This window comes from Cebus imitator, unplaced genomic scaffold, assembly GCF_001604975.1.
Source record: "Cebus imitator isolate Cc_AM_T3 unplaced genomic scaffold, Cebus_imitator-1.0 Scaffold6, whole genome shotgun sequence".
NCBI lineage: Eukaryota > Metazoa > Chordata > Mammalia > Primates > Cebidae > Cebus > Cebus imitator.
Window position 1 is genome coordinate 6,222,892 of NW_016107321.1, and position 10,448 is coordinate 6,233,339.

Sequence of the window (10,448 nt, forward strand, 5' to 3'; positions counted from 1 at the left end):
CAGTCTCACTCTGTCCACCAGGCTGGAATGCAGTGGTAAAATCGTGGTTCACTGCGACCTCCGCCTCACAGGTTCAAGCGATTCTTCTGCCTCAGGCTCCCGAGTAACTGGGACTACAGTTGCATGTCAACATGCCTGACTAATTTTTGTATTTTCAGTAGAGATGGGGTTTCACCATATTGGCCAGGCTGGTCTCGAACTCCTGACCTCGTGATCTGCCCGCCTCGACCTCCCAAAGTGGTGGGATCACAAGCAGGAGCCACCTAGCTCGACGGGATTTTTCATTTAAACTGAGTTCACACAAGGAATACAAAGTAATCACTGGAAAGAACTGGATCATCAGAAACCTGACAGAGGCCAATTCTTAACTTGGGCAAAATAAGAAAGATGAGACACCTAAGTGGTGTCATTATTAAAAATTATAATCTGACAGGACTAACAGATGCAAGGAATCAGGATAAGTTAACCACTCTTTTTGAATGAACAATTGCTCCCTAAGAAGTAATACCATCATGTTCCTAAGTACTGAGGTATTTATTACAACAGAAATGGTCACTTTAGCAAACGAGAACCCAGAAGCCAGCGGCTGACAATGGAGTAAGAAATGTGTGTTGCCTCAGAAGCCACAAGGCAAGGGCAGGCTGCCTTAGACTCTAAGCAGAACCACTTCTCAGTGGCCTGAGGTTTATAATGTACCCTACCACCCAGCTGCCACCCAGACCCAGTCTTACCTTTTTGCTATTATTTAGAGAAAAATTTGCCGCAGAAGTCTGGATCACTTTAGGTCCTAAAGTGTAACAGAAAAGGGCAAAAGCAGGTTATAGCTACATTGGTAATTTAAGATTTTTTTCCAAATTCCAAGAAAGATTTATACATTACATGGAAGTGGCCTTAATTTACCTGGTTTTTCTTTAGAGATTTTACAATGTGTAAGTAAAACACATAAACACACAAACGCAGACACAGAATGTCCACTCTGCTGTGCCTCTTGACTTCCCAACACAAGTCAACCAGTACGCCTGGCACATGACATACAGGGTTTCCACAGGCAATGCCCTGCTGTGTTCCCAGCAAGCGCTGTCTCTACATGCATGGGCCCAGAGGGCATTAACTGTAGAGACTTTGTCTTATATATTTTGTAAAATACAAAGATTTCTTCCAAAAACTAAGACACACTTATCTGCTCATCCAATTAATCCCATCTTCCAAAAATGCTTATTAAGGGCTATAAACATAATATGTGCTAATATAAGCAGGAAAGCAGAAAGTTTTAACTGAAATAATAACAGGTGTACAAACATCACCAATTCTTTTTCTCCCAATTTTATTGTGATAAAATATACATAAAGGTTTGCCATCTTAACCATTGTTTTTCCCTATAGACTCAAGACCTTGCCATCTGCCTTTTTTTTTTTTTTTTTTGAGACAAGTCTCACTGTCACCCAGGCTGGAGTGCAGGTGGCACGATCTTGGCTCACTGCAATCTCCGCCTCCCTGGTTCAGGCAGTTCTCCTGCCTCAGCCTCCTGAGTAGCTGGGATTATAGGCATGCGCCACCATGCCTAGCTGATTTTTGTATCTTAGTAGAGACGGTGTTTCACCATGTTGGTCAGGCTGGTCTCAAACTCCTGACCACATGATCCGCCCGCCTCAGCCTCCCAAAGTGCTGAGATTATAGGCATGAGCCACCGCACGCCCGGACCATCTGAGCCATTTTTAAGTGTACAGTTCAGTGGTAGCAAGTACGTTCATACTGTGCAACCATCACTGCTATCTCCACAATTCTTTTCATCTTGTGAAACTGAAGCACGGTGCCAATCAAACAATTCCCCATTCCCCTCCCTGCAGTCGCCAGCTGCCACCACTCTACTTTCTGTACTGATGATCTTGGCTACTCTAAGTACCCTATGTAATCTTACTGTATTTATCTTTTTGCCACTGGCTTATTTTACTTAGTATAATGTCCTCAAGATTCACCCATATTATCGATTCTGTATACATCAGCCCACTGCCTTTTGGCCTCCAAAGCTTCTGATGAGGTATCTGCCGACAAACTTACTGATGATCCCTTGTATGCGATGAGTGACTCTCTTGCTGCTTTCAAGAATCTGTCTTTGGGTATATACAGTTTCATTATAAATGCATCCCAGGGTGGGTCTCTTTGAGTTCATCCTACTTTGAGTTTGTTGAGCTTCTGGGATGTTTACATTCACATTTCATCAAATTTGGAAAGTTTTCAGTCATCACTGCTTCAGATATTCTCTCTGACCCATTCTCTAGCTCTTCTCCTTCTCAAGACACCCGCAATGTGTATGCTGGTCCATTTGACAGTGTCCCAAAGGTCCCTCAGTCTCTGTTCATTTTTCTTCTCCTTTTTTTCTGTTCCTCACTCTCAAAAACTTCCATTGTCCTATCTTCTGACTCGCTGATTCTTTCCTCTACCTGTTCAACTCTGCCTCTGAATCCCTCTAGGGTACTTTTCACCTCTAGAATATTTTAGTTTCCTTTTATGTTTTCTATCTTTTTATTCATACAGTGTTTTCTTGACTTTCTCCATGTCTCTTCATTTAGTTCTTTGGACATCTTTGAGACAGTTGTAAACAGTTGTTTTAAAGTCTCTGTCTAACAGGTCTGTCATATGGTCTTACTCAGGGACAGATTCTGATGGTTCCTTTTCTTCCTTTTGATGGGTTATACTTTATTGTGGCTTTGTTTGCCTTGTGACCTTTTGCTGAAAAGTGAACACTTAAATCTAATAATGTACCTCTGGAAACCAGACTCTCCCCTTCCCCAGGGTTTCCTGTTACCCATTTTCATATTTTTGTTTTTGTTGTTGTTACAGACTGTCTCTGTGCAAATGATCAGCCTGAGGTTTAAACTTCAAGTCTTCTCAGGCCCGTTCTGAGCCGGCGCCTTCCTCTGGGCAGGTGTGGTGACTTTCGAAATTTCCTAGCAGTTTTCAATGTCCTGGTCTTCGATGTCTGGCTCCCAAAAAAGGACAAAGGGAAAAATGAGGGTGTAAAAAAAGTGCCAGCCCTTTAAATCCCCTGGAAGTAACTTTAGCCAGAGAGGGAGAGGGTTGCAACAACTGAGGGAGGTACAATGGCAGCAGCCACTCTTTCTTCACTGTACTTCTGCCATTAGAAGCAGCAGCAGCAATCAGAGCACAGATCCCTGATATCTGCAGGACAGGGTCCTTTTTGCCCACCTTGGTTTCTACAAGCTCTAGAACACACAGCTGCCTGCTACAGGCCTGCAGTGGAGGACGGGTACCTGCTAAGGACTGCACTGACCAAAATTAACCACAATCTAATGTACAAGCATTCCCTGTGAAGTTGCAAGCCTTCAAGAGACTCTGGAGTTTCCAAAACAGTTACACCACAGATTCTGACACCACAGTTGTCCTCTAAGTAGAGGACATAGATTCCTACTCCATCTTCCCCGAATCCTCTCCAAGCTTCATAATTCCTACAATGCATTTCTTCAGAGTTTTGGCCTTAAAAGAAGTAGTCAAAGGAAACACTGTGAATCCTATTTTAATTTAATTTAGAACTGGATTTGTTAGGCCGGGCGCGGTGGCTCAAGCCTGTAATCCCAGCACTTTGGGAGGCCGAGGCGGGTGGATCACGAGGTCAAGAGATCGAGACCATCCTGGTCAACATGGTGAAACCCCGTCTCTACTAAAAATACAAAAAATTAGCTGGGCATGGTGGTGCGTGCCTGTAATCCCAGCTACTCGGGAGGCTGAGGCAGGAGAATTGCCTGAACCCAGGAGGTGGAGGTTGCGGTGAGCCGAGATCACGCCATTTTACTCCAGCCTGGGTAACATGAGTGAAACTCCGTCTCAAAAAAAAAAAAAATAAGAAGAAGAACTGGATTTGTTTCAAAACATACCACTCTCAACTGGTGATATCAGTTTTTCTGAGCTACCTCAGTGACAATCCCCCATCTGCAACCAACAAGCTTCCACTCAAAAGAAGGAAATACACAACCAGGGCAGTGTGTCTCTGGAATGTGTTTAGGAATGCTGGGAACGACGTCTCTATGTAGGAAGGAGGCTTGTGTGCACAATGAGGCTCCTGTTAAACAGATTCATGATCTAAGTAAACTCCTAACCCAGGAAGTAAGACAGTCTGGTTTCCTGGAAATAATTAAGAACTGGGAGTCAGAAAAACCTGGACTCGGCTGGGCGTGGTAATTCACACCTGTAATCCCAGCACTTTGGGAAGCCAAGGAGTCTGGATCACCTGAGGTCAGGAGTTCAAGACCAGCCTGGCCAACACGGTGAAACCCTGCCTCTGCTAAAAATACAAAAAAAAAAAAAAAATTAGCTAGGCGTGGTGGCAGGCTCCCGTAATCCCAGATACTCAGGAGGCTGGGGCAGGACAATCGCTTGAACTGGCGAGGTGGAGGTTGTAGCAAGCTGAGATCGCGCCACTGCTCTCCAGCCTGGGCAACAGAGTGAGACACTGTCTCAAAAAAGAAAAAAAAAAAAAGAAATATCTGGACTCTAGTCTTCACTAACAAGACTTTCTGGATCTTGATTTCCTCATCTGCAAAATGACAGTTACTAAGCCAATAGTCCCTGAGGTACTCCTAACTCTGTAATAACCTTATCACATGAAATAATCAGGAGCAGAGCGTGCTCATGATACTTAATTTTATGTGTCAACATGACTGGGCCATGGGTGTCAAGGCATTTGGTTAAACATTATTCTACTGTGTCTGTGGGTCATTTCTGGATGAGATTAACATGTGAACCGGTAGACTGGGTCAAGCAGATTGCTCTCTCCAATGTGGGTGGACCTCATCCAATCCATCAAAGGCCTGAATAAAACAAACTGGCTGAGTAAGGGAGGACTCGCTCTTTCTGGCCGGGCTCTCTCTATACCCAGCTGGGATACTGGTCTTTTCCTGCCTTCAGACCTGGACTCGGTTGGAACCCACTCCACCAGCTCTCCTAAGTTCTCGTGGCTTTGGGCTTAGACTGGAACTACCATCATGGACCCTCCTGGCCTCTTACTTGCTGACTGCAGATCTTTGGACTTCCCAGCTTCCATAATCATGTGAACAAATTCCTTATAATAGTTAGAAAGACAGACAGGATAGACAGGCAGGAAGGCTAGCCAGGTATCTCCTATTGATTGTTTCTCTGGAGAGCCCTGACTAACAGAGTACTGTATGGAAGAACGAAGGGGACAGAGAAACCCTGACTTCACTTGTATCTCAGCCTTGGTGCATCACTTCACATTTCTGCAAGAGCGGAGAGGGCTGGATATAATCATGCACATTTGAGACAGAGAGTGGCTTCAAGAACAGAAAGTGGCTGAGGTCCCACTGAGACTGGAGACCATGAGAATGTTAATGCCTCCCCTACCAATCTTAAAGGATGGCAGTGAAAATCAAGTAAGATCATGGATATATCTTGCACTGTAATTAATATAATTTTTACTTCTTGATGACTTTACGGGAAAGAAGTTGGCTACAGCTGTTATCACCATCAGATAAACAGCACCTGAAGAGCCACCCTCTCCCCCAGCTTCCTCGTCCATTTACCAACGCAGTTTGGGGTAAGAAACTAGCTTTTTTTTTTTTTGAGACAGAGTCTCATTCTGTCACCCAGGCTGGAGTGCAGTGGTGCAATCCAGGCTCACTGCAAAAACCTCTGCCTCCTGAGTTGAAGCAATTCTCTGCCTCAGCCTCATGAGTGGCTGGGATTACGGGCATCCGCCATTATGCCCGGCTAATTTTTTCTATTTTTAGTAGAGATGGGGTTTCACCATCTTGGCCAGGCTAGTCTTGAACTCTTGACCTTGTGATCCAACCGCATTGGCCTCCCAAAGTGCTGGGACTATAGGCGTGAGTCACCAAGCCTGGCCACAAACTAGCCTTTTGAGGCACAAATTGCCTCTGGGACAGGTTAAGCCTAATTGCCATTCACACTTCAGTATTAAGGGCATCAATTAAACAACACCTACCAGAAATTGCCCTAATGGAAAAAGACATTTTATTTCCGACGGAAACAAAGCAATGGAGGAATAAATTCTCTCCAGACAAGTCAGGCTCCTGGTTGCTTGCCCTACGCACACAACTGAAGAGACCTGGGTCTCTGGGAACTTTGTGGAAACCATTTGGCTTCTCTGATTCTCCACCCGTGAGAAAGGGTACTGGCCTAGATGACCTCACTGCTCCTGCAGCCACCCGCCCCATGCTTACAGGCAGCAGCCCCCAACTCTCCTCCCCACCCTGTCAGCTGCATTGTAACTCGCGCGGCCTGTCTCCCCCACCAGGCAGCAGGTTCCGGTTGCACTGTGCCCAGCTGGGCCTAGGGCACAGCAGATTAGATATGTTTGCTTGAAGGCTGGGTGCGGTGGCTCATGCCTATAATCCCAGCACTTTGGGAGGCCAAGGCAGGTGGATCACAAGGTCAGGAGATCGAGACCATCCTGGCCAACACGGTGAAACCCCATCTCTACTAAAAAATACAAAAATTACCTGGGCGTGGTGGCACACACCTGTAGTCCCAGCTACTTGGCAGGCTGACGCAGGAAAATTGCTTGAACCCAGGAGGCGGAGGTTACAGTGAGCAAAGATTGCGCCACTGCACTCCAGCCTGGTGCCCTGCAGCAGAAGGAGGCTCTGTCTCGAAAGAAAGAAAAAGATGAAAAGGGAGGGAGGGAGGGAAGGAAATAAAGAAAAGAGGGAAGAAAAGAAAGAAATGTTTGCTTGGCCAATGAAAGGCATGTGGTCACGGCAGCCCCGGCTGCTGCACAGGGCATGGCCAGGGTCACATGGGGCTGCTCGCTGTGCCTCCCTCAGGAGAGACATAGCAGCCAGACGTGCAGGGCTGGGACCCTGTCCACCCTGTGGGCACTGCTCCCTCCGTGCTGAGGCCCTTGGCAGTGGGAGCCAGGGGCACAGCTGGGCTGGCCAAAAGCAACATGCCAGGGCCGCCGCACAGGGCAAAAGATTCACTGAGGAAAAACTGAACCTTACCTCTGATCCCGACGAAGACGGTCAGGCCAAAGCAGATGAAGAAGACGACAAACACGAGGACAAAGTGGCGCTTGGAGAGTGTGTAGAGCCGCATGGGCGCCAGCCTGGGGGCAGAAGCCAGCAGTGAGGGATGGTCAGAAGGCCCGGGGGTCATAGGAAATCAGCCCCGTAGCAACAGCTCCCCCGACACGGCGCTGCCCACCTCCCCTCCCAGCCCCTCACTCCCGAGCGGCCCTGCACTGCCACCAGGCAGCCTCCAGGACACAACAGCCCCCGTGACCTCAGTGCCACAAGCTCCTGCATGTTCCAGGTCAGAGGGTCCATGGACACACCAGCCACCAGGGTCTGCACATGGCACACCAACCCCACGCTCAAGGAAACATACTGGGGCTACTAGGCCCCCCAGGGGTCACTGCCACCAAGGCGGTGGCCAGACCCCACTACCTACCTCACACACGCACATACACACATGTGCACACACACATGCACAAGCACAAAGCCTACGGGGGTGGCACCGCCAGGCCCCATTGGAAGCTCCAGGTCCTGCCAGCAGCACACTCCTCCTTCCACTGTCCCCACCAGCCCAGAGCCTGACTCCTCCCATCCCAGGTCACCCACAACTTCAGGTCCCCCTTGTGCCACGCACCAACATGGACGCTGCCTTGCTGTGAGGTTTTCTGTGATTTGCGCCGACGGGGAAACCCACTCACCCTGCCAGGTTCCCGCTCAGTCACAGGAAAACCCCAGGGGACAGGGATCACTTCCTTTAGAACACCCTGTATCAGGGCCAGCAAACAAGAAAATCTGTAAAGGCCCAGGCAATATGGGAGACTTTGGGAAGACTCGGGCTCTGTCACAAGGCACAGCTCTGCTTCTCTGGGCAGCAGGGGACACATGAGCATGACTGTGTCCCAGTCAAACCGCTGACAAAAGGGGCGCGGCCGGCCCCCACCCTGTGCCGAGGAAGAGACCCACAGACCAGAGGGATGCGCGGCGCCGTCTGTTTCGCTCCATCTTCTGCGTTCTCTGTCGTCCTCGCATGTTCTGTCTTAGGAGCCAGATCAGCGGGAAGGAGTCTGAGCACCTCACCTCAGGGATAGGCAGCTTCACGCCCACCCGGGAGGCAGACACAGGCTCACCCCAGCTTTGCAGGAAGGTTACTGGCTTCACGGTCCAAAGCTCACAAGGGCAAGGGCACCCCCACCACTACGGTACACACCCAAGACTGCAGCTGCAGAGCAGGAAGTCACTGCTGGCCGGCTTCAGGGCCAGAGCAAGGCTGTGAGTCAACACCACTGGGACGTGGCTCTGCTAACACCAGGTCTGCTGCCCCAGCAGGGACTGCGTGGCCACCTGGGCAGTGAGCACACAGACTAGGGTTACTAGGTGAAGAAATAAAGAACAGGTGCCTCTGCGGCTGCGCGGGGATTGGGTGCAAACACTCACCCACATACAAGACAAGAGAGCTGGGGAAGGAGGCGGCCTGGCCCAAGGAGGCGGTCAGGCTCTGGGGCCTGACAGATCCTCAGAGGCCCGGAAGTCATAAAATACCCAAGAGAGGAATGACCTCAGGGAGTAAACAACGCGTTCAATTCACAGGTAGGGAAACTGAGGTCTGGAGACTGTGCACATGCCCAAGATGCTGCAGCCCTGCCCTCTGCAGCCACACTACACAGAGGTGGCTCTGGGATGGTGCTGCAGGCTCCGCCCTACACCAATGCCTCAGAGCAAGCCCTGTGGAGTGTGAAGGCTGGCCCGGGAGGCCCTGAGGAGTGTGGAGGCCTGGCCGGGAGGCCTGATGAGTGTGGAGGCTGGCCCAGGAGGCCCTGCGGAGTGTGGAGGCTGGCCCAAGAACAAGTCTCCTATGACCTCCCGTAGTTATCCCAGCTGACAAGTCTATCCTTAGTTTAAGCATGCTGCGTTTACTAAGTTATTGTTTTAACACCGCAGAATGGAAGATTCCTAGGCAGCTGCTCAGGGCCTTTTCACGTTGAAAAAATTACACAAAGCTAAATGGACTAGATGGTGTGGAAATGCAAATAAAGCCTGTAGTTCTGTTAACAGTACTGCACCAAGGTCAATGTCTTAGTTTTGATAAATGCGCCAGGTTATGCGAAGTGCTCCCATGAGGGGAAGGTGGGTGAAGAATGTACGGAAACACTCCGCTATCTGACCCTCTGCTGTAAAGCTCAAGTGGCTTTTAAACAATGACATTGCTATTTCTGAGTTCCTACACTGCACCATTCTCGGGGTCCTGTTCCCTGCGGGAAGCCACAGTCCCAAGACTAAGAAGCTCCAAGAACTCCACAAGCAGAGGCTGAAAGCACAGAGAAATTACTTGGAAGCAGAGAAAACCAGAATAACTGTATTTTAACTCTTGATTTAAAAACACATTATTGACCCCATACCAGCATCGTTATTTAGCAGATGAGACAGAATGTTGAAAAAGAGGCCTTAAGAAAGGGTATGGGAGGCTGGGCACAGTGGCTCACGCCTGAATAATCCCAGCACTTTGGGAAGCTGAGGCAGGCAGATCGTCTGAGGTTCAGGAGTTCAGGACCAGCCTGGCAAACATGGTGAAAATCCATCTCTACTAAATATACAAAAATTAGTTGGGTGTGGTGGCACACACCTGTAGCACCAGCTACTTTGAAGGCTGAGGCAGGAGAATCACTTGAACCCGGGAGGCAGAGGCTGCAGTGAGCCGAGATCCCACCTTTGCACTCCAGCCTGGGTGACAGAGCAAGACCCCATCTCAATTAAAAAAAAAAATAAAAAGGGGCATGAGAGCACAGAGCAAGTGTATGAGTGCACGACCCACCCAGGGCATCTGCCAGTCTCTCTCAGAAGGCTCAATAAAATCCATTGTCTCCCCTTCCTGAAAAATTCTACTTAAGTTCAACTTATTAGCAGTAAAGTCGTCCAAGTCAAGGGAAAAAGACACAGAGAAACAACATAATCCGTCTTCTTGAGCAGGTGTGAGCAGGGCATAACTGCCCACGCTGCACCAGGCTCGTGGATGAGAAGGTGGGCACCAGGTCTAGGTTTTCACCACCAACAGGAACCCTGGGACCCTCTGCAGCCTGCAGGGCGATCATGGGCCAAGGCAGCACCAGGACAGGACGATGCTGCTAACGATGCCTTTCCTTCCACGGCTTTCTGCTCTGGACTTCCCATATGTAAGCTCTGAACCAGCCCAGCATGGCTCATGCCCGTAGTCCCAGCAACCGTGACGGCTAAGTGGGGAGAATCACTTGAGCTAAAAGCTACAGTGAACTAATACTGCACCACTGCACTCAGCCTGGGCAGCAGGGCAAGACCCTGTCTCTAAAAACTTAAAAAAGCAGCTGGGCACGGTGGCTCACACCTGTAATACCAGCACTTTGGGAGGCCGAGGCAGGCAGACCACAAGGTCAGGAGTTCAAGACCAGACTGGCCAACATGGTGAAACCC

The 10,448-nt window shown here is 49.2% G+C and overlaps 1 protein-coding gene across 1 annotated transcript in view; it reads right to left on the reverse strand.

The window, feature by feature from the left end:
- Positions 1 to 10,448, reverse strand: part of TMEM181 (transmembrane protein 181) — a 108,478-nt gene that overhangs the window by 53,499 nt on the left and 44,531 nt on the right. Inside the window, 2 exon segments of the mRNA XM_037742294.1 lie at positions 732 to 787; positions 6,996 to 7,099. Of these exon segments, the coding sequence (XP_037598222.1) occupies positions 732 to 787; positions 6,996 to 7,099 (160 nt within the window).